This window comes from Brachionichthys hirsutus, chromosome 2 (genome assembly GCF_040956055.1).
Source record: "Brachionichthys hirsutus isolate HB-005 chromosome 2, CSIRO-AGI_Bhir_v1, whole genome shotgun sequence".
NCBI lineage: Eukaryota > Metazoa > Chordata > Actinopteri > Lophiiformes > Brachionichthyidae > Brachionichthys > Brachionichthys hirsutus.
In genome coordinates, this window is record NC_090898.1 from 1,449,551 (window position 1) to 1,474,353 (window position 24,803).

General features: G+C 49.9%; 2 protein-coding genes across 2 annotated transcripts in view; one reads left to right on the plus strand and one right to left on the minus strand.

Moving 5' to 3' along the window:
* The first annotated feature begins 8,655 nt into the window (after positions 1–8,655).
* slc38a5b (solute carrier family 38 member 5b) lies at positions 8,656–16,162 on the plus strand. Its single transcript, XM_068746731.1, has 15 exons — positions 8,656–8,720; positions 8,806–8,875; positions 9,098–9,213; positions 9,783–9,856; positions 9,954–10,046; positions 11,657–11,738; positions 12,485–12,567; positions 12,668–12,726; positions 13,656–13,775; positions 13,898–13,977; positions 14,978–15,078; positions 15,176–15,300; positions 15,560–15,704; positions 15,875–15,978; positions 16,058–16,162. The coding sequence occupies exons 1-15, from the start codon at positions 8,656–8,658 to the stop codon at positions 16,160–16,162; spliced, it is 1,422 nt and encodes a 473-aa protein (XP_068602832.1).
* A 4,021-nt stretch (positions 16,163–20,183) lies between these two features.
* ccdc22 (coiled-coil domain containing 22) overlaps positions 20,184–24,803 on the minus strand; it is a 5,644-nt gene continuing 1,024 nt past the window's right edge. The window contains 12 exon segments of the mRNA XM_068746672.1: positions 20,184–20,773; positions 21,122–21,196; positions 21,889–21,948; positions 22,056–22,151; positions 22,243–22,350; positions 22,436–22,537; positions 22,610–22,726; positions 22,813–22,932; positions 23,012–23,455; positions 23,572–23,741; positions 24,332–24,403; positions 24,481–24,600. Of these exon segments, the coding sequence (XP_068602773.1) occupies positions 20,660–20,773; positions 21,122–21,196; positions 21,889–21,948; positions 22,056–22,151; positions 22,243–22,350; positions 22,436–22,537; positions 22,610–22,726; positions 22,813–22,932; positions 23,012–23,455; positions 23,572–23,741; positions 24,332–24,403; positions 24,481–24,600 (1,598 nt within the window). The 3' untranslated portion in view covers positions 20,184–20,659.

Genomic DNA, 24,803 nt, shown 5'->3' on the forward strand with positions numbered 1-24,803 from the left:
CAAAGTTCTGCTCTGATGGGACACGTTGGGTTCTGTCTTTCCTTGCTACACCTATAACTTTCTTTTATGATCTGGTTTTATAGAAATAATTTAATTTAATTTAATTTAATTTAATTTAAAAAAGTAATCCAATATTTACTGTGTTTTAAAGTCCAACATGTTTCACCAATCAGTTGGACCAGTTGACTCAAACAGCAGCAGAATGTAAATGTGTAAATTCCCATTTCTGCCGCGCTGGTCTGTTGTCGTCAGTCAGTGCTGCCGGTGGCAGTGCAGACCAGATCCGTCACACAACCCTCGCCTGGAATGGTAAAATATCTTTGCTGCACCAAAGTACAGTTATTTTAGACGGATGTGTCGTGACTTTTACAACGTGCACATCGAGAAAACCCCCACAGAAATACAGAATTCCGACGTCAGTAAGTGGTTACTTCCCCTAGAACCCCGATCACTGCTGGAGCCATGCACCCAGCATGGGGGTTACTGCCCCGAGAGCCCCCATCACTACTGGAGCCATGCACCCAGCATGGGGGTTACTACCCCGAGAGCCCCGATCACTACTGGAGCCATGCACCCAGCTTGGTGGTTACTTCCGCTAGAACCCCGATCACTACTGGAGCCATGCACCCAGCTTGGGGGTTACTGCCCCGAGAGCCCCGATCACTACTGGAGCCATGCACCCAGCATGGGGGTTACTTCCACTAGAACCCCGATCACTACTGGAGCCATGCACCCAGCATGGGGGTTACTGCCCCGAGAGCCCTGATCACTACTGGAGCCATGCACCCAGCATGGTGGTTACTGCCCTGAGAGCCCTGATCACTACTGGAGCCATGCACCCAGCATGGTGGTTACTGCCCCGAGAGCCCTGATCACTACTGGAGCCATGCACCCAGCATGGTGGTTACTGCCCCGAGAGCCCCGATCACTACTGGAGCCATGCACCCAGCATGGGGGTTACTGCCCCGAGAGCCCCGATCACTACTGGAGCCATGCACCCAGCATGGGGGTTACTGCCCCGTTACTTCCCTGTTTCAAGCATGCGTAACTCATTCTTGGGAATTGATGGCACATCGACGATGTGTAATGTAATGTAAATAAAATGTAACTACTCCTTAACATGCTGCTAAATAACTGTATTTACTACTACATACTTAATTAAATTATAAATATTACAAGTGCAATTGCATAGTTCTAAAAATATATCAATACCTTACTGCTGTAAAAATATCCACCGAGGTTATGTAATCGCCGGCGTCTGTCTGTAATCTGTTCTTCAATATCTCCATTGATTATTGACCGATATTTAGGAAATTTAACACAGTCATGTAGGGTGGGGGGGGGGCTCTATCTCACCACTGAATATCATCTGGGTCGGATCCAGAATGGAGTCAGCAACAGATATTTAATTTTAACATTAAAACCCCATTTACAGATTAAAGATCAGTTACAAATACACATCAACTCTGATTCACTTTTACTTTTCAGCATTTTACTAAAACAAATGTCTGCACAAAGCTCTTGCGGGCCACAAAAAATGACGTGGCGGGCCACATTGGCCCCCGGGCCTTGAGTTTGACACATATGCCGTACATTTTGAAAAGCATAATTAATTGAGAAGTAATGTTGGGTGAATGTGTGGTCAGGATCGTTTAGCATATACCAGCTCAAAAAGATACCTTGGGTTGGATTTCAATGAGCTTCACTGAGGGAACTAAGCTCCTCTCCGAGTCAGCAGGGAGAGCTTTGGGCTCCATACTGAACAAGATGAAAGTTGGACCTGAGGTTTTTCTGTTCTGCTGCTGGTGTGTGGGCCTTTAAGGAAATTGATCGTATCAGTGCTATTTGTATTTCCCTCGTAGTGCATATGTTTATCACTAGATTTGCGCTGCAGGGTGATACGGGATGTTGAAATGTGCACTCAGCTGCCAGAGCACTTCCTGACCAAGCAGGTCTTTAGATGGGAACTTGGCGTCAGGGTTTTGATTCCGCCCCAGAGGACTGAGCCTCTCTGGTGTCGCTGAAGTGTCCCGATATTTTCTTGCTGAACTGTCTTGTAGCCTTTTAGCAGGTTAGCGCTGGTTGTTGCTAGCCTCTAAGGCCAAATGTAAACCGTAACACAGTAAAAATGGAACTAAATGTAATGTAATTTAATGTAAAATAAATGTAACTACTCCTTAACATGCTGTTAAATAACTATTTATTTTTTATTTAACTCTTTAGCCGCCACAGTAATTACAATAAAATATTCAGTTTTGATATCACTTTTTTAAAAGGTTGTAACTTAAATATTGTTAGAGATAAAGCCAGACTGTAAATGAGAAAAATCATAAGTATGAACCAAAGTTTGTGATGGGAATAAATTAACACATCTAATAATGTGGAAAAGTTCCATTCAAATGCAATCATCACGCAGAAACAAAGATAATCGATACAAAATCAAAGCAAAACCAAAAAAAACAACAGAAGTGGGAAAGATAAAGAACATTCCCCGAGTCAATGCCGCGGAAAAGACGTCACTTCAGGATCAGCACTGGACAGCTCCATATGTAGCCGGCTACATATGGAGCTGTCCAGTGCTGATCCTGATCCATATGTCGCCGGGGTCAACATGTCAGCACATGCTGGAAAAAACAAAAAAGTTCAAATAACTTTCAATAGTCACCTCCAGCAGATTATTGATTTCCTGACTGCAGCGTGTTGCTATTGTTATTGCCATGTTGCTGAATTTCTCCGTTTGATCAGTTCACTACTTCAGTTACAAACATTGAATATTCAATTGTATAGTTGTAAAAATATATGGATAGATTATTGCTGTTATTATAACATAAATCCTTTCAATTGATCAGGTTAAGAAAACAGTTTGGCCCCTTTTACTATCCCAGTGGCCCCGAACATCCAACATGCAGCTGAGTTCTCAGCGTGTTTGACTCTTTCGCTCCTAGTCAGCGTTTAAAACAGACCCAACCACCTCAGGAGGGCGTTCTGAGCAGCCGAACCAACACACACGCTCCTAAAGTGTCTTTCCTGGGCCACGTGTTGTTGCACGCAGCTGCAGCAGTGCGGTCAACACCGGGTTTCTGGGAACACTGCTTATCTACCTTTCCATGGAAAATGTCCATATTGATCTACCAAGGTAGTTTTTTCCAGTTGGCCTGTGGTGTGGTCGCTACCCACAATACCCCAGCTCAATGCCCCAAGCCACAGGGGGCGTCTATCCAGGGCCATCCGTCACCCGACAGAGTCACGGCCCAGTCGTGCTCGAGGGAGTGCTGCACGTGTGACATCACCAGAAACCTGACACCGTCGTACTCTGCTGTCCCGCTCCCCGAACTCTTCCTGAGACATTCTTGTCTTCTTTGCTGGGGTCGATCCACAGACCCACCCAAACTGCCCCTCTGGCCCTCGGACCCCCCCACACCGCCTCACAGACGGAGCGGGGCCTGCTTCTGGAGGTAAGGCCGCCCGCGTTCTGGCTGAGCCGGAGCCATGTGGTTTATGGGGTCAGAGCGGCTCATAATCTGAGCTAATCTGAGCTAATCTGAGTGACAGAAGTCTTCCAAACGTCAGACTGTCAGAAGGCCGTCAATTAGAAATGTAAAGTTTGAATGAATTCTTTATAAATATAAAGTAATTTAACCCTTATGCGGTGTTAGGGTCCGAACGGACCCGTTTCAAGAATGTAAAATGCAATTAATGCCGTCAAACATTTTTTAATCGGAACAAGGCTTATAGTATGTGCTCATGGTGGCTATTTAAACACAAAAACACTAATGTTTACCATTTTAGCATATTCTGAATGTCTTCTAGAAAAAAAGTTACATTGGTGGTGTTAGGGTCCGAACGGACCCGGTATAGGAAAATGACTGTATAAACGTCAGATTGCTTCATAGAAATGCTATGACTAGCTCTGTAGATCACATGTGGCTCAATCAAGGTTCATATGTATCTAGACACTTGACTAGACCAGGCATTAGACATGCACAGTACACACATGCACACACTCTTACACACACAGAGACGCGCACACACACACATGCACACTCTTTCTCTCTCACACTCTCTCTGTCTCGCCTGTTCCTGCCAATCTGGTGAGAGAGATCCAGGCTAAAAGCTCACCAGCCAACCCCACATCGACACGCCCCAGACCAGCCACCCCCACATCGACACGCCCCAGTCCAGCCAACCCCACACCAACCCGCCCCAGACCAGCCACCCCCACATCGACACGCCCCAGTCCAGCCAACCCCACACCAACCCGCCCCAGACCAGCCACCCCCACATCGACACGCCCCAGTCCAGCCAACCCCACATCAACACGCCCCAGACCAGCCACCCCCACATCGACACGCCCCAGTCCAGCCAACCCCACATCAACACGCCCCAGACCAGCCACCCCCACATCGACACGCCCCAGTCCAGCCAACCCCACACCAACCCGCCCCAGACCAGCCACCCCCACATCGACACGCCCCAGTCCAGCCAACCCCACACCAACCCGCCCCAGACCAGCCACCCCCACATCGACACGCCCCAGTCCAGCCAACCCCACATCAACACGCCCCAGACCAGCCACCCCCACATCGACACGCCCCAGTCCAGCCAACCCCACACCAACCCGCCCCAGACCAGCCACCCCCACATCGACACGCCCCAGTCCAGCCAACCCCACACCAACCCGCCCCAGACCAGCCACCCCCACATCGACACGCCCCAGTCCAGCCAACCCCACATCAACACGCCCCAGACCAGCCACCCCCACATCGACACGCCCCAGTCCAGCCAACCCCACATCAACACGCCCCAGACCAGCCACCCCCACATCGACACGCCCCAGTCCAGCCAACCCCACACCAACCCGCCCCAGACCAGCCACCCCCACATCGACACGCCCCAGTCCAGCCAACCCCACACCAACCCGCCCCAGACCAGCCACCCCCACATCGACACGCCCCAGTCCAGCCAACCCCACATCAACACGCCCCAGACCAGCCACCCCCACATCGACACGCCCCAGTCCAGCCAACCCCACACCAACCCGCCCCAGACCAGCCACCCCCACACCAACACGCCCTAAACCAGCCACCCCCACACCAACACGCCCCAGACCAGCCACCCCCACATCGACACGCCCCAGACCAGCCAACCCCACATTGACACGCCCCAGTCCAGCCAACCCCACATCAACACGCCCCAGACCAGCCAACCCCACATCAACACGCCCCAGACCAGCCACCCCCACATCGACACGCCCCAGACCAGCCACCCCCACATCAACACGCCCCAGACCAGCCACCCCCACATCGACACGCCCCAGTCCAGCCACCCCCACACCGACACGCCCCAGACCAGCCACCCGCACACCAACACGCCCCAGACCAGCAGGCCCTCCACACCAGGGCGTGCCAAAGACAGTAGGGTACAAAAGAGGTGCCAGTCCTGTCCCTCCACCAAAGACAGAAAAACTAACATCACTTGTGACAAATGTGAAAAATACATCTGTCTTGAGCACACGCACACTGTAAAATGCTGTGATGCATGCATCTGAACACTCCACACACACACACACACATGCAGTCAGTCAGTGTTTGCCCATACAGGGTGAGAAAAAGCACTGTTCCATGTTCCATGTTCTAAATAATGTTTTATTGCTTGATTTATTGATTTATTTCCATAATAGTTCTAAAACCCACAAAGCAGTTTTCTCAGTAAAGTGTCTTCATATATTACCCTGTTATAGTCAGATTGTATAATTATTTACCAATTTTCAGCATGAGTGAATATAATCCTATTTTCGAGTGAAAAAAATAGGTATATTGTGTTTTAGGGCCATATGGGGGCCAAATAATATAATGTTTGATATGGGGACTGTGGTTATGATGAGCTAATAAGTTAGTGATGAAGTACAGAACAAAACTGGATGATAATCCTTATTTTTTGGGGTGGTTGGTACTGATTTACAAATTAAGATAAATAAATTAGCACAGCATAAGGGTTAAATTGGTTAAAATGTTACGATGCTAATTTCAGCACGTTTCAACTTTGACGCTTTGTTTTGTGTTTTGCTAATGACTGCAGTATTTCAGTATTACCGGTACTCCTGGTATGTGGACCGATCTGGAACAGGTGTTTAGTGTGTTCGTGGTCTGATCGATTGATTGCTCGTCAGACAGAACTGTGACGCTCGCTGGGATGGGGAAGCTCCGGCCTCCATGCATCCACGAGCGTTTAACTCGAGAGGAGCGACACGGACGGATGACGAAGCTTCCAACCATCAACGACACGTTCCACCCAGCAGATCCCGACTTAGCCTGTCAGGGTTCCGCGTGTTGTCCCGACCGAAGCGGTGAATTCTCACTCTCTGGGACGTTTCCAACATCCCGTGACTTGTTCTCTGATACTTGAGCCGTGTACAGCATGTACACATTCCATGTACTAGTGTAGCTTTCCTGCTGCAGGCCTGTAAAGACGAATCGTGTTCAGAGAGCGTTGCCTGTTTTAGTGTTCTTCACCTGAGGACTATAGGGAACACGCGGAATCACGGAATCACGGAATCACGGAATCACGGAATGCTTCTTGAGTTTTCTGTCTCGGGCTAAGATCCACAGGTTGATGACGCAAATATAAACGTTGTTTGCAAGCAGATTACGGTGTTTACAGATGTTTACAGGTGTTTGTCATTGATCTTGCTGTTTTCCCTGCTCCCAGTATTTATGCTAAGCTAGGCTAACCACATCCAGCCTCCAGCTTTGAGCTGAAGACACAAACATGTGAGTGGCATCTGGCGTTTACTGCAGATATATAGACGATAGATCAGAACCAGAAGACGTGCTTCATGGCGGTTCAGATCGGACCCCTTTATCACTGATTCTTGGTGACTGGATTAAATGCAGATTCTACTGGATTAAATGCAGATTCTACTGGATTTTATGCAGATTCTACTGGATTTAATGCAGATTATACTGGATTAAATGCAGATTATACTGGATTAAATGCAGATTCTACTGGATTAAATGCAGATTCTACTGGATTAAATGCAGATTCTACTGGATTTTATGCAGATTATACTGGATTTAATGCAGATTATACTGGATTAAATGCAGATTCTACTGGATTTAATGCAGATTCTACTGGATTAAATGCAGATTCTACTGGATTTAATGCAGATTCTACTGGATTAAATGCAGATTCTACTGGATTAAATGCAGATTCTACTGGATTTTATGCCGATTCTACTGGATTAAATGCAGATTCTACTGGATTTAATGCAGATTCTACTGGATTAAATGCAGATTCTACTGGATTAAATGCAGATTCTACTGGATTTTATGCAGATTCTACTGGATTTAATGCAGATTCTACTGGATTAAATGCAGATTCTACTGGATTTAATGCAGATTCTACTGGATTAAATGCAGATTCTACTGGATAGGATTGTTTTTTTAAAGCCTCCAGTCGACGTAGATGCAGAACGTCCTCTGTCGCGTCTTTTATACTCAGATTCATTCAGGCTCTAAAGTCACATCTGGAGACGAATCATTAAAATGTATGTCTCTTACTTCTCCCTGGCAAACGTGTCTTATTGAGGACGGTGCGTACAAATACTGTCCACGTGAGGACTGCTGTTCAAAATGTCAACATGTGATCTGACGGTCACGTATGTTTGAGCAGGGAGGTCATTCTCAGCCAAAGCCAGCCGCGTCCAGCCACGTCCACCAGCGTCCACCAGTGTCCAGCTGCGTCCAGCTGCATCCAGCCACGTCCACCAGCGTCCACCAGCGTCCACCAGTGTCCACCAGTGTCCAGCCACATCCAGCAGCGTCCAGCAGCGTCCAGCCACGTCCACCAGCGTCCACCAGGGTCCAGCTGCGTCCAGCTGCATCCAGCCACGTCCACCAGCGTCCACCAGCGTCCACCAGTGTCCACCAGTGTCCAGCCACATCCAGCAGCGTCCAGCAGCGTCCAGCCACGTCCACCAGTGTCCAGCCACGTCCACCAGCGTCCACCAGTGTCCAGCCACGTCCACCAGCGTCCAGCCACATCCAGCAGGGTCCAGCAGCGTCCAGCAGTGTCCACCAGTGTCCAGCCACGTCCAGCAGCGTCCAGCAGCGTCCAGAAGCGTCCAGCAGCGTCCAGCAGCGTCCAGCAGTGTCCAGCAGCGTCCACCAGCGTCCAGCCGTGTCCAGCCGCGTCCAGCCACATCCACCAGCGTCCAGCCGCGTCCAGCAGCGTCCACCAGCGTCCAGCCGTGTCCAGCCGCGTCCAGCCACATCCACCAGCGTCCAGCAGCGTCCAGCAGCGTCCAGCCACGTCCAGCAGCGTCCAACAGCGTCCAGCCACGTCCAGCAGCGTCCAACAGCGTCCGGCCGTGTCCAGCAGTGTCCAGCAGTGTCTACCAGATTCCAGCAGGGTCCAGAAGCATCCAGCAGTGTCCACCACCATCCGGCCGTGTCCAGCAGCATCCAGCAGCGTCCAACCACACCCAGCCGCACATCTGCTGAACTTGTTCCAAGTGAAACTCCTGGACTCACACGTCGTCCGGCACCTTGAATAATTGCTTTGCTTCTGTGGAATGAAAATTCAATCACTTCTTTTTGCAGATTGCAGCTGTTGGAACTTTTCAAAGGATCCAAGTCGTCCTGTGTTCCTCTCATGATGGAGATGCAGAAGTTACCAAATGGAAGTCACCACCTGAACGCCGCGGTGCCCGTGCAGGATGGGTACATGTACCCGACATGTCATCTGTTCACCACTTCAAGGTGCACGGAGGACGATGTCCTGACTGTTTGGTGTCGGATGTTTCAGGGTCCCACCAGAAGACCAAAGGTTCCTGCAACACAAAGATGATGGATCAAAAAGACCTCAGTTCACAGATGTGAGTACGATGGAACACCGTCAACACGCCTGTCCTCGTGGCGCCAACCAATCATATCGCTGTAGCGTCATTCCATGACATACAGCTGGACTTACCTTCACACAATAGTAATAAGTGGACATACGTCCCGGAGGTGAGTCCGTAAAGGAGGCCGAGGAGACCCGGGGATCCGGCCAGGATGATGCACTGTTATTTAATGTTCTCGTCTCACGGCTTTTCCAGTTCGAGGGCGAGACCTCCTTCGGGATGTCTGTCTTCAACCTGAGCAACGCCATTATGGGCAGCGGCATTCTGGGTTTGTCCTACGCCATGTCGAACACGGGCATCCTCCTCTTCCTGTAAGGACAAGAAATGGACAGTTTAGTTACACACACCATTTTATAACTGTTATAAACGTCGTTGTTAAGGTATAGTTACGGTTAGGGCTAAGACGACTCTGTTAGGTTAAGGAATCATCAGCGTTTGGGTTAAACGACTGCTTTGCTCATGTTGGGAGGATTAAAATCGACATTTCTGTGTCGGTTCTCAGTCATCCAGGTCATGGTAAATCACGGTGAGTGAAAAATCGAACTTGTTCAAGTTAGATCGAAGACGTTTCACCTCTCATCCAAGATGCTTCTTGAGTTCTGAGAGGCTGCTAGAGAGTCCAGATACTTACACTCTTGTTGGAGCAAAGAGACCAAAACCACCAAGGCAGTCAGACTCCCCAGGAGCATTAGCATTTCCTTTATGAATGCTAATGCTGCCTGGCAGTCATGAAACCCGACTAACGTCTGCTTTTTGCTCATCGTGATAAAATAGACATTATAAATCAGCCTGCAACAAGGCTCGACCGCTTGCTGGCTGCTGACAGCATATTTCTTGGCTCGCTGATGAACTGATCTGGGAACATTTCTACTTCCTGCAGTGCCCTGCTGACGTGCATCGCCTGCCTCTCCTGTTATTCCATCCACCTGCTGCTGCGTAGTGCCGGAGTCGTGGGTGAGGACTGACCCAAACCGTTCTGTACTCTCATCACATCGGACCAGTGGTTCTCTACAGGTTCTTGTCTGTTCCTAAGATATTGGTTCTACTGCAGGAATCCGTGCCTATGAGCAGCTTGGCCTGAGAGCTTTTGGCCAACCAGGGAAGATCGTAGCAGCTATCATCATAACGCTGCATAACATTGGCGGTACGTTTAACCGGATCGTGACTGAAAGTCATCTCAGCCACTTTCCAGGTGGAGCGTCCTAAAACACGTTCTCTTTAGTCTTTTTATTTCTTGTCAGCCCACAAAATCTACTTGACTGAACTTTTTTCTATGCATAGCTAGGATGATGATGATGAATATATTTATTAGATAGAATGTTAGAGTACAAGTACAGTCAAACAGTAGTATGTATTAGAGTACAAGTACAGTCAAACAGTAGTATGTATTACAGTACAAGTACAGTCAAACATACTGTCTAAGAGGAGCATTTCTAAAAAGCCCTTGCGGTCTTGTTTCCGTTGAAAGTCCTTCGTACATAAATCATCGACATTTGACAATGCCAATAAAATAAAAATAAATTACTCAATTGATGCAAAATAACAATAAAATAAAAAGACACATAATATGTACAACGTAGGTGGACAAAAAAAAAAGGGGGGGAAGGGGGGGGGGGGGGTTGATCCGGAGAGAGTCGTGATGACTATCTCCGTTTCTGCCCCCTGAAAGGTGTATTTTTAGGGCCGTTTTGAAGGAGGCCAAAGAGGTGCATGTTTTGAGGGCGGGAGTCAAACAGTTCCACCCTTGGGGGGCAGTATTGTAAAAAGATGATTTACCCATGTTAGTCCTATAGGAGGGGGTAATCAGGTTGTTGTTTGAGCTCCCTCTAGTGTTGTGGCTGTGGGTGTCACTAAATCTGTGGAGGTGTTTATTCAGGTATGCAGGGATTGAGGGGACTGAGGGCAGAGCTGCATTGACTATTTTAAATGCCAATCCCATTTTGAGTTGTTTACCCCTGTCTTCTACCCTGAGCCATTTTAGGCTAGCAAAATGTCCAGGAAGAAGGTGGGTCATGGGCCCCAGATTGAGGAGTAGCCGAATCAGTTTGTTTTGGGAGGTTTGGAGCCTGGTTTTCAGGGACATTTTGATGTTTGAATACCAGGAGGTGCTAGCATAGTCAAAGAGGGGCTGAACGAGGGCTCCAGCAAGCGTCCGGAGAGCACTTTTGTTGACAAAAGCAGACATTCTGCCCAAAAATCTTGTTCTTTGATTGACTTTTTTGATCACCTTAGATGCCATACAATCACCAGACAGGTATTTGTCAAGAACACAGCCCAAATAGGTAATCTCTCCTTTGCTCGAGATGACTGTATTATCGACTGTGACCTTGAAATCATTAACATTTATCTCACTCAGAGAGTGTCTTGACCCAAAAAGAATAGATTCTGTTTTACCAAGATGTAGTGACAGTTTGTTATCGTTAAGCCAAGTACGGATTCTGGTGACCTCAGAGCTGAGAGCTTCCTCAACCTGCACTTTGTCCTCTCCCGAAATCAGGAGTGCTGAGTCATCAGCAAACAGGAACAATTTGCAGTTACGGGCAGCACTCGTGTTGTTAATGTATAGGAGGAACAGTAACGGTCCTAGAATGCTGCCTTGAGGAACCCCACAGCTCACCGGGAGGGACGAGGACAAGGTTCCGTTTATGTCCACCACTTGTTCTCGTCCCTGCTGGAACAAACACCTCTGACAGTGTTCCCAAATGGTTACCCAGGTGACCAGTAATGCACACTCTTCCTTTCCCTCCCCTGCAGCCATGTCTAGCTACCTGTTCATAGTCAAATCGGAGTTACCGCTGGTCATCCAAGCCTTCCTCGGTCACACGTCCAGCTCTGAGTGAGTAATGCTAACACCAATCAGAGTGACTAATGCCCATGATGTTCAATACCTGCTTCACCTGTGTGTCTAAATGAAAGGGAGGGGGTGGAGCTAATAGGCTGCAACCATTAGTGTTCCTTACTTGCATCAATTTTGATCATGATTGAATATATTGACGATTGTCGGCAGATTGCTTTTCCATATTATTATTACGTTTTGGAGCCTGAGCTCCATTAATGTTGGGCTAGCGAAGTACGAGGTGTAGAGATGAAACACACAGGGGAGGGACGGCAAACAGACACAGGTGCAAATAATCCAATACCCCCAAGGTAGGCTTCTGTAAGCCCTGGACAGAAGAATCTGGGGCGGAGCTTTGTTTAGGGTTCGAGCACGTTTCACTTTTCATCTGAGAGGCTTCATCTGCTCTATCTGGCTGGACAGGCAGTCTCAGAGACAATGGCAGTCATTGATTGATTGATTGATTGATTGACTTGTGCGAATGAGATACTGGATGGCAATGGTGGCGATGCCAAAAAGAGGCAGAGCGGAAGGTGGCGGAGGTGAAGACGCGTTCCTTTTTATTGGGAGTCAGGAGGGCCGGATCAGGAACGATCATATTAGAGGGACAGTCAGAGACTAGGAGGAGGGCGATGAGGATGGATTTGGCACGACGAAGGCCAAAGATGGAGCTATGGAGGAGTGCTCTGTTGCAGTTCAGATTATCTAGCTTTACTCTTCTTGTGTTTCCGCTTTACTGCATCCAGTGACTGGTTTATGAATGGAAACTACCTCATCGTCATCGTCACGCTGTGCATCATCCTCCCGCTGACGCTGATGAAACACCTGGGTATGTCTCTATGTAAACCAATCAGGAGTCAAATCGGCCTCCAGGTCGGGAGTGTGTGCGGCGTGAGGTGTGTCTCAGGAGGGTGTTCTTGTTGCTGCAGGGTATCTTGGCTATACAAGTGGATTCTCTCTGTCCTGCATGGTCTTCTTCCTGTCTGCGGTGAGTAGTATCGCTACAAAAAAGTACAAATTATATGCATCTAAGAAAGATTAGGAGTACTTTTTTAGCTGCATCGACGTCCACTACAGCACTTTAGCCTCTTCCCGCTGTGTTTCTCTGTCACTTCAGCGTTTGGGTCTCGCTGCTCTCCTCCTGTTTTCAGAGTCAAAGCAGGAACAACCTATTGATCAGCAGCAAATAGCAAACAGGCCGAGAGGAGCTGTAGTCCCAGTGGAACATTAACAACCCGTCTCAAAGAACAAATAAACGCAGCCTGAGCAGGTTCTCTGGCACCAGGCGATAGTATCATGACGCTCGCCAGCAAGGGCGAGGTCCACTGGCGAGGGCCACTGGCGAGGGTCACCGCTGGGTCAAGCAGGCTCCCGGGTCTCGGCGTTGGCTGCGGGACATTTCCGTCCAGTGTTACCTGAATCTTGAATGGCTGACGAGCGAGTCGGCCGCTGCCTCAAGTCTTCTCCCGGACATTCCAAAGAGTCTCAACGGGATTCAGGTCTGGCCTGGGATGTGCCCGTGTCCTCGGGGGGGGGGGGAATCCATCAACGTCAAATAATTTCATTGATCGTGGGAATACAGTATTTTCACAGTGACAGTCTAATAAAGCAACTGAAGACCCAACGGCCATTAGAACGAAACACTGTGCTTCAGCTTGCATATCTGTCATCCCTGTTCCTGCTTCTCTGTCTGACTAGCGCCACCTGCTGGGGTGGCGAGCAGTTCCTCTCTTGCAGCCCTGGAATGTGCATGCTAGTTGGCCATCGGTTGAAATCTTGGTGCTGTGTTTGATTTCCCCCGTTTGAAGTCGTCACAGGTGACGCGAGGCACCCCAAGGTCTTGTGTTTGTCTCCTTTAGTTCTTTGAGCTGGGATTATTCTTGCTTTGAGCTTCTCACGCTGCCTCTGTCACACCAGGTCATCTATAAGAGATTCCACATCGCCTGCCCTCTGGAGGTGTTTGGGAACTCCTCCGTGAACCACACAGCCGTCCTGGAGGACTCCTGCGCCGCCAAATTCTTCACCATCAACCAAGAGGTCAGCGATAAACTCTCCCAATTGCATGAACTAACACAAAATCCTGTTTGCATTCAAGCTGCTCGTTGATGAGCTTCGTGTTTGGTTGCAGCTCCAGAACAACCAAGTCTCTTGTTTTTCAGACGGCATATTCCATCCCCATCCTGGTGTTTGCGTTTGTGTGTCACCCTGAAGTGTTTCCGATCTACACTGAGCTGAGCAAGTAAGATACACACGACACAGCTTTATATTCTACGCCTACAGTACCCACAGTGCATGCGTGTGTGTGTGTGCGTGTGCGTGTGTGCGTGTGTGCGTGTGTGCGTGTGTTTGCGTACCGGTTCTGGAGATGTTCATGAGGAAGCAAACAAGCTACACATTTAGCTTTATCCATACAATTATCAGTATGTTCAGCGGCCGCTTAGGATATGTTAATGAAATAACTGGTGGTTTTAGAAGCAGGCTTGTTTGACACTCTCCACCTCAACGAGTCGGTATGTCCAGGCGTGTCCAAAAGCCCAGATATGTTTCTACGGTTCGGCCGATCATCCACGCAAAACCGCAGATTTCTGTCCAAAACAACGTTTCATGTTTGGCGAAAGTGACGAGAGGGCGAGCGTTCTGATTGGATAGGATTTGGGGAACTACGCCGCCGATTGGTTCGGCATGCTTCTGAATGTGCTGAATGGCGTGTATGCGGTTACGTGTGGATGGAGTGTTTTTCAAAACGAGGTTGTATGGATGCAATTTGTTTTTTGAAGCGGAGGGGGAAGGATATTTGTTTTTTTAAACGGCTACGCGTGTGCACGGCCTGAGATGGTTACGCACAGCTGATACCGACGGGCTGATTAACCCTCCCATCACCTGACACCTGTTATCGATTGATTCGTTTACGTTCAGCTAATCTTGGGATCTAAATTCAATTCAATTAATTTGTATTTCTATTTCACAACAAAAAGTTATGGGTGTGGCAGGGAAAGACAGAACCCAACGTGTCCCACAAGAGCAGAACTTTGGAAAAACTTCCCTTTAACAGGCAGAAACCTTGGACAGAACCTAGTAGTAGCACTGAGAGTATCAGTACACATATTACTGAATGTTCCTTCGAGTCTCTCATAAAGCAGATGAGTGCAGGTAATTGTTAACGGAAACGGTTGATCTCTGTGGGTCTTTGGGGGGGGGGGGGTACGTGACCCTTTAACCCTTTAACTTGTTCCCTGCAGCCCGACCAAGAGGAGGATGCAGACGATTGGCAACGTTTCCATCCTAGGCATGTTCACCATGTACTTCTTCACTGCTATATTTGGTTACCTGACCTTCTACGGTGAGTCGGCTTCTCCTCATGCTAGCTGCAGTAATACCTCAGAGTGTCACACATTCTACGTATGTGTGTGTGTGTGTGTGTGTGTGTGTACGTGCAGGAAACACTGAAGCTGAGCTGCTCCACGCTTACAGCCAGGTGGATCCCCTGGACACTCTGATCCTGTGTGTCCGGCTGGCCGTCCTGGTGGCCGTCACCTTGACTGTCCCTGTGGTCCTGTTTCCTGTAAGAACATTCCTGACATCCGTCTGACCTGAATCAGTTATTCTCGAGAAATCATTAGAAATATAAGCAGGTTTCTATCAAGTCTCGAGTCGATAAAGTCTATAGCGTCTGTGCAGGGATGAGAAGCACCTCTCGCCCCCTCGTAGGCCGCGGTTCTGCTGGAGCCCATCCCAGCTGCAGCAGAACCGTGACCTACGAGGAGGTGAGATGCCGAATCTTTGACGGATGTCGGCGCGTCTTGCTGTGTGTTGCCTGTCAGATCCGGCGAGCCCTGGAGCAGCTGCTGTTTCCCGGGAAACCCTTTCACTGGTTCCGCCACGTAGCCATCGCCCTGTGTCTGTTGTCTGCGGTCAACCTGCTGGTCGTCCTCGTTCCCAACATTCGAGACATTTTTGCGGTCACCGGTGAGACTTCGATGCATTTTGTGTTTCTGTAGTGTTTATTTTAGCTCTGCTGAACGAGCATCGGCCCGAGGACAGCTGAGCCGTGCCGCGGGGGCCTGAAGAGAGAGCCCTTAATGACTCGTCGCCTCAAACAGTCAGTGACTGGTTCGTTGTGGCTGTCCCGTATCCAGGGGCAACCACTGCTCCCAGTCTGATCTTTATCCTTCCTGGACTGTTCTACATCCGCATCATCCCCGCGGAGCAGGAGCCCATGAGCAGCAGACCAAAGATTCAGGTAGGGTGGGTGATGAATGCAATGGCAGCAGAGCAGTGGGTGTGGTCACGCTTCTGATTGATCTCGCTTTGGTTGCTAGGCGGCGTGTTTCACTGCCCTGGGCTTCTTATTCATGACCATGAGCCTCACTTTCATCGGACTTGACTGGTTGACCGGAGAAAGGCGAAGTCTTGGCGGCCACTGAAGTGAATTCGCCGAACTCTGCGGAATCAGCAGCCCCCCCCCCCCTTCAGTCCTCCCAATGGAAACGAGATTCAACCTCCAGCAACCCGCAGGAAGCCGCAACGCCTTGGTGGAACTGTTTAATAATCACAAGGTTCATCACCGGGATCAATCAGAGGCGGAGTTCCACGGATTGACCTGAAGCGCTGGTTTAATGAACGACTGAATATCAACGTTTGATGAACAAAACGTTTTTGTTTTTGTTTTGCTTTTCAAAGCCGCGCCCACCATGGTGTTCCATGTCCTCCTGAGACCCAGCCCATTGACATGTCCTCTGTCGTGGAGGACATGTCAATGGGCTGGGTCTCAGGAGGACATGGTCTCGGTTCACCTGACAGATCTGCTTGGTGAGCTAACCCAAGCATCAGCCGCTAGAAGCAGGAACTGTCGATCAGTGACGCCAGTCACTTGTATGTTCAGCAGCATTCGTGGATTTAGGAAATAAAAGTTCACAAAAGCTTAAAATAGTTTGTTTTTATTCTTGACACTGAATACAGTTTTAACTAAATGTGGTAATCCTACGCTAAGATCTGATAGTCCAACGGTGATGAGCTTCAGAATTCATTTAGCTCCCTCGAACCGGGCCAGCGTCTCACGTTACAACCAGACGAGAGCTGAAGACATCCATCCGTCTCCCTCTGCTTCCCCATTCGCTCGCTGGCTACATTCACACAGGCAATGTGGGTCAAGTGTCTTGCCCAAGGACACGGCAGTCTGCACACGGGATTCGAACCTCTCGATCAGAGGACGACCCACTGTCCACCAGCCACCTCAGCTGATTCCTCTCGATGTGGAGTCTAGCGGCTCTACTCCGAGCTCCTCCCCCTGTCTCTCAGGGTGCACCCAGTCATCCTGCAGGGGAAACTCATTTCGACCGCTTGTATCCGGGATCATGTTCTTTCTGTCATGACCCAAAGCTCAAGACCGAAGGTGAGAGGAGGAACGTAGACTGACCGGTGAATTTGGAGCTTCTCCTTTCAGCTCCTTCTTCTTCACCACGACGGACCGATCCGTCTGTCAAGCTCACGCTCCGTCCTCCATCCAGGATACTTGAACTCCTTCACCTGAGACGAAGACTCCTCACCGACCCAGAGGGGGCAGACAAACTTTTTACGGTCGAGAACTCATGGCCTCGGATTTGGAGGTGCTGATAAGGCAACTGGATTTACCTCAGGTGGACTCCAGAGAAGTTCTGGGAACATCTGAGAGACGATCGGCGGAAACAGGAAGCAGCCGAGCTCAATGCGGACCGTGTGGCAAAGGCCATCAATACTTAAATATGTAAATGCTCAAGAACATTGTTTTTCAGTCATTATCGGGTGTTGAATGGAGAACTTGAGGGAATTTATTTTTATTTTGTTCCATTTTGTAATGAGGTTGCAACAGAATGTGGAGAAAGTGAGCCTCGAGCGTGCTGTCTCAGGCTGTAGAGGACAGGAAGTCCTCTCAACAAGTTCAAAGATGACAGGAAGTCCTCAACAAGTTCAGAGATAACAGGAAGTGCTCTCAACAAGTTCAGAGATGACAGGAAGTGCTCTCAACAAGTTCAGAGATGACAGGAAGTCCTCAACAAGTTCAGAGATGACAGGAAGTGCTCTCAACAAGTTCAGAGATGACAGGAAGTGCTCTCAACAAGTTCAGAGATGACAGGAAGTGCTCAACAAGTTCAGAGATGACAGGAAGTGCTCTCAACAAGTTCAGAGATGACAGGAAGTGCTCTCAACAAGTTCAGAGATGACAGGAAGTCCTCTCAACAAGTTCAGAGATGACAGGAAGTCCTCAACAAGTTCAGAGATGACAGGAAGTGCTCTCAACAAGTTCAGAGATGACAGGAAGTGCTCTCAACAAGTTCAGAGATGACAGGAAGTGCTCAACAAGTTCAGAGATGACAGGAAGTCCTCTCAACAAGTTCAGAGATGACAGGAAGTCCTCTCAACAAGTTCAGAGATGACAGGAAGTGCTCTCAACAAGTTCAGAGATGACAGGAAGTCCTCTCAACAAGTTCAGAGATAACAGGAAGTGCTCTCAACAAGTTCAGAGATGACAGGAAGCGCTCTCAACAAGTTCAGAGATGACAGGAAGTGCTCAACAAGTTCAGAGATGACAGGAAGTCCTCTCAACAAGTTCAGAGATGACAGGAAGTCCTCTCAAGTTCAGAGATGACAGGAAGTCCTCTCAACAAGTTCAGAGATGACAGGAAGTCCTCTCAACAAGTTCAGAGATGACAGGAAGTCCTCTCAACAAGTTCAGAGATGACAGGAAGTCCTCTCAACAAGTTCAGAGATGACAGGAAGTGCTCTCAACAAGTTCAGAGATGACAGGAAGTCCTCTCAACAAGTTCAGAGATGACAGGAAGTGCTCTCAACAAGTTCAAAGATGACAGGAAGTCCTCTCAACAAGTTCAGAGATGACAGGAAGTGCTCTCAACAAGTTCAGAGATGACAGGAAGTCCTCTCAACAAGTTCAGAGATGACAGGAAGTCCTCAACAAGTTCAGAGATAACAGGAAGTCCTCTCAACAAGTTCAGAGATGACAGGAAGTGCTCTCAACAAGTTCAGAGATGACAGGAAGTCCTCTCAACAAGTTCAGAGATGACAGGAAGTCCTCTCAAGTTCAGAGATGACAGGAAGTCCTCTCAACAAGTTCAGAGATGACAGGAAGTGCTCTCAACAAGTTCAAAGATGACAGGAAGTCCTCTCAACAAGTTCAGAGATGACAGGAAGTCCTCTCAACAAGTTCAGAGATGACAGGAAGTGCTCTCAACAAGTTCAGAGATGACAGGAAGTCCTCTCAACAAGTTCAGAGATGACAGGAAGTGCTCTCAACAAGTTCAAAGATGACAGGAAGTCCTCTCAACAAGTTCAGAGATGACAGGAAGTGCTCAACAAGTTCAGAGATGACAGGAAGTCCTCTCAACAAGTTCAGAGATGACAGGAAGTCCTCTCAACAAGTTCAGAGATGACAGGAAGTGCTCTCAACAAGTTCAGAGATGACAGGAAGTCCTCTCAACAAGTTCAGAGATAACAGGAAGTGCTCTCAACAAGTTCAGAGATGACAGGAAGTGCTCTCAACAAGTTCAGAGATGACAGGAAGTGCTCAACAAGTTCAGAGATGACAGGAAGTCCTCTCAACAAGTTCAGAGATGACAGGAAGTCCTCTCAAGTTCAGAGATGACAGGAAGTCCTCTCAACAAGTTCAGAGATGACAGGAAGTGCTCTCAACAAGTTCAAAGATGACGGGAAGTCCTCTCAACAAGTTCAGAGATGACGGGAAGTCCTCTCAACAAGTTCAGAGATGACAGGAAGTCCTCTCAACAAGTTCAGAGATGACAGGAAGTGCTCTCAACAAGTTCAGAGATGACAGGAAGTCCTCTCAACAAGTTCAGAGATGACAGGAAGTGCTCTCAACAAGTTCAAAGATGACAGGAAGTCCTCTCAACAAGTTCAGAGATGACAGGAAGTGCTCTCAACAAGTTCAGAGATGACAGGAAGTCCTCTCAACAAGTTCAGAGATGACAGGAAGTCCTCAACAAGTTCAGAGATAACAGGAAGTCCTCTCAACAAGTTCAGAGATGACAGGAAGTGCTCTCAACAAGTTCAGAGATGACAGGAAGTGCTCAACAAGTTCAGAGATGACAGGAAGTCCTCTCAAGTTCAGAGATGACAGGAAGTCCTCTCAACAAGTTCAGAGATGACAGGAAGTGCTCTCAACAAGTTCAAAGATGACAGGAAGTCCTCTCAACAAGTTCAGAGATGACAGGAAGTCCTCTCAACAAGTTCAGAGATGACAGGAAGTCCTCTCAAGTTCAGAGACGACAGGAAGTCCTCTCAACAAGTTCAGAGATGACAGGAAGTGCTCTCAACAAGTTCAAAGATGACAGGAAGTCCTCTCAACAAGTTCAGAGATGACAGGAAGTCCTCTCAAGTTCAGAGATGACAGGAAGTCCTCTCAACAAGTTCAGAGACAACAGGAAGTCCTCTCAACAAGTTCGTAAGGCATCTTTATTGAAGCTGGCACCATATTCTGTACACAATACTTTGCTGATTGGCTGGACATTCAACTGTCATTGACTCAATGTGTCCCATTCAAATGAAATTAGGACAAGACAAACTATTAATGTCTGGAAACAGCAGAGTAAGTCCTGTAATGAAAGTTTAGTCAAGTCAAAATCATCTTTACCCTGGTAATAAAACATTTCATCCAGCGATACGATATGGCCAGCAGAGGGCGCTGTGTTTCTTCAGGGGGCAGGCTGACCAGACCAGTGGGAGGAGCCTTAGGAATCAGTTCAGAGCGTAACAATCGCCGATCATCGCCCTCAGTACAAACATCAGGCTGCTTTGCTGAAGACAAGCAGGTCTCCAAGGGCAACAGAGGCTTTTGTTCTGGTTCAGACACGAGCTCCAGGTGTTTACTAGTCTTCAACCGCTGTGGGCGGAGCCAGGAAAGCCGGCGTGCTTCAACCTTCCCTGACTTTGGCCGCGAGCGCAGAATTCTCCTGCCGAATCGCCTTGTGGTCGTCCAGAATCCTCTCCAGGTTCGCCACCGTTTTGTTTCCATTTTCAGTCTCAATCTGTGGATAAGTTGAGATATCGGCGTAAAAAACAAAGCGCGCCGCTGCAGAACGAACATCTCGAGGGTGTACAAGCAGCAGAGCACTGAGACTGGCGTAGCAGGCCGAGGTTAGCACCGAGTCCGGGGGGGAACGAACCCCCGACCACCGCACGACGTGCCTCTAGAAACCTCCGGTGCATGCCGCTCATGGTCGAAATGTTTTGGTCTCCGAGGTACCGCCTCAAATTACGTGTGTCATCTTGAATGTAAAGCTGGGAGCTAAGCTGCTCCTGGTCTGTATGCTAAGCTAGGCTAAGCTAAGCATAGGCTGCAGCTCTCTTGGCACTGGATGAACAATGAATCCCACCTGCTCCTCCAGATCGCGGATCTCCCTCAAGATGGTTCCGGTGTCCTCGATGGTTTGGATCAGATGACTGCAGTTCTACAGAACAACGCAGGACGGAGAAGAGAGAATATAGGGACATCCTTTAGTCCAAAAAGATTTACAACTTTGACCTTTGACCCAATAAAAAAATTAATAATTAATAAAAAATTAATAAAAAAGATTTACGACTTTGACCCAGTAAAAAAATTAATAAATAAAAAAAATTAAAACAAAAATTAATAATGACCTTTGGCCTCGTATAAAATATTAATTAATTACTTAATCAAATCAATTAATAATTATTAATTTGATTACGTAATTAATTAATATTTTAATCACATTAATTAATAATTATTAATTTGATTAAGTAATAATTATTAATTTGATTAAGTAATTAATTAATATTTTATACGAGGCCAAAGGTCATTAATTTATTAAATGTTTTTATTAATTTTTTATTGGGTCAAAGGTCAAAGTCGTAAATCTTTTTTGACTGAAGGATGTCCCTATATTCTCTCTTGGAGAGCTCACGTTAGGAACTTCCCCATCATGCAACGTGAGATTCATCTCACAACATCATCCGGTTCGCTGAAACACGGAGAGGCCAGGTCCCATTTGGGGCAGCACGCTGGCGCAGTGGGTAGAGCTGTCCCGGGATAGACGCCTTTCTGTGTGGTTTGTAAGTTCTCGCCGCAGCTCGAAACGATGACAGACAGACGGACGGACACTCAACAAGCACGGTGACGTACTTCATGCAGGGCCGCCAGGTACTTGTACGATTTGCGGACAGACTCATCTTTCTTGGCATCCTACGAAAGGACAATAAACGGTCGGTCCCTGAACACAATCACAAATGCTGAACCTGAAACCGGTTCCCGGTAGAACCCGGTAGAACCCGGTAGAACCCGCCCATTACCTTGAAGACCAGCTCGTCCGTCACGGCGAACGTCCTGTCCAGCTTCCCCGTCAGGCTGTTGATTTCTTTCTGGAGCTCTTTAGTGTCTGACAAGATCTGCAGGTGAACAGAGTGCTGATGAGGGACGGCTGAGCCCCGCCCACTACGGCTGAGCCCCGCCCACCGGGACCCCGTCCCTCAGACGCACCTTAGTTATTTCCTCCTTCTGCTTCTTGATGTTGCCGACGATCTCGAGGATCCTCAGAGTGTACGCCGAGCGGGACGCGTCCTGAGGGAGGTTTTCCAGCTCCGTTTCCTGGAGCACAAATCAATGCACGAATGGAGACGAGGAACGGCGCTGATAAGGACGCGCCCGCGCGTCGAGACCCGGCGTCCATTACCAGCTGCTTGTAGAGCTCTTCCTTGCTCTTGGCCTCTTCGGTGGAGACGCGGATTTTGTCACGCAAAGACTTGCTTTGAGACAACTTCCTGGTGGACTCGAGCTGAGGGACACAGATAAGTGATCAGCGAAGCTCCGCCTCCACGGGTCAGACGGGGGGGGGGGCTGGACTTACGTGTTGGTTGCTGCAGAGTTCTCGGAGTCTCCGGTGCTCATCGATGAGAGGAGCGCGGCGCTTCTCCCATTGCGAGGCCAGGTTCACCACGCGCTGGGCGCTGGCCTCCACCACGGCCTGCGGCGAGAAACGCACAGCGGCTCCAGACCCGCCCGGCCGGCCCCGCCCGGCGCCACGGCGAGGAGCTCCGCCCGCCGCCCTACCTGAAGCTGAAGCAGGTTGGCGTCTGCATCCGGCAGCAGGTCGACGGTTTTCTTCTTCACCTGCAGCCGCTCCTCCTTTCCCACGTTGCCCAGCTCCGTCTGCTTCAGCTCGCCCAACACCTGTGGCGGCGCACAGGAAGCGTCTTCCAGGTGGGCGCCCAGACGGAACGACTCGGTTCTGTGGCGGGCGGCGTGCTACCTGAGAGGAAGTGACGCTCGAGTTCTTCCCGGCTGCCGCCAGCCGCTGGACGTCGCTGCACAGCCGCTGGAGCTGCTGCTGCAGAGACTTCAGCTCTTCCTGCTGACGGAGCTGGGCGTCGCTCTCCGACCGGGGACCAATGGGGGCGGGGCTTGGCGCCGCCGCCGCCTCCTGGAACACACCGTGTTACACTCGAGACGGACGCTTTGACTCCAGACGGAGCCTCACCTGTGTGAAGCTGAACCTCTGGGTGTGGCTGAAGTGCGTGCCCTTGGTCAGGATGTCGCCAGTGGGGGCGGAGCTTCTGAAGGCCTGCAGCAGCTCACACAGGTCAGGGGTGGAGCTAGGACCGCCAAAGGCACCTCCGGACGTGGGCGAGGACGCCGAGCGCAGCTGCTCCCGGATGCGTTTCTGCAGCCGGCCGGTCTTCCTGCAGCGATACTCCTGTCGGGCAGAAAACGAACGTCCAACAAACCGTCTCTCCATCAACGTACAGGAAACAGCCCGGGGGCCCCCGGGGGCCCGCCGGGGGCCCGCCCCGTTACGTGAGTGACATTTGCCTGCGGGGAGAGGCGGGACAGGAGCCCCTGACTCTTCCACTCGCTGTCCCACTCCTGAGCAGCGCTCAGCTCAGCGGCGTGCCGCTCCAGGATGGACGCCGCCACAGAGGCATGATGGGAAGGCTGGGCGGTCACAGGAGAGAGAACGTCACGCTGGTAATCCCTCACGTCTGGAATCAGAGCGCACACACGCACACGCACACACAAACACACACGCACACGCACGCACGCAAACACACACGCACGCACACAAACACGCACGCAAACACACACGCACGCACACACACGCACATGCACACACGCAAACACACACGCACGCACACAAACACGCACGCACACACACACACACACGCGCGCACACACACGCACGCACACACACACACACACGCACGCACACACACACGCGCGCACACACACGCACGCACACACACACACACACGCACGCAAACACACACACGCACGCACACACACACACGCACACACACGCGCACACACACACACACAAACACGCACACAAACACGCACACGCACACACACACACAAACACGCACACGCACACACACACACACACATGCGTTACTGTTGATCTCGTTATCCGGCGCTCCATTCCTGTCTCTCTCTCTGTCAGGCTGTTGTCATGGATACCATTAGCGTTGTTATTTACAGATGTGTCTACCAGATTAAACTTTTTATGATGCCGTTAAAACGTGATTAATCCCGTTAGCACCCTCTGATCAGGACGCCGGACGGGCACGATTACCTTTGGGGGGCGGAGCCTGTGGCGCCTCGGCGCTGCGAGCTACGCTGAGCGGCTGTGAATGGAAGCGATGCGGCGCACGAGGATCTAAAGAGGAAAAGGTTCAGCGTCATTCCGCACGGAGGAGGAGAACTAGAACCCGACTCACCACTCTGGGGAGGAACTCACCGGGGCGCCGTGCAGGGGGGGCCGGCAGCCGGGGGGCAGCCAGGGGGCGGCCAGCTGGGCCCGGACGGCAGCGGCGACGGCTCTCTGCAGCACCGCCCATTTACCTGCAAGGAGACGAGACACGGCGTGCTGAGGCAGAACCCACACGCCGCCACCAGGGGGGGCCGTGTAGCGATGGTTCTAAACCCCAGGGGGGGCCCTGTAGTGACCCCCCCCTACCCGTGGGCTGCGCCGAGGCCTCTGCATGTTGGTTCTGACCCCCCCCCCCCCTGTAGTGACGCCCCCCCCTACCCGTGGGCTGCTCCGA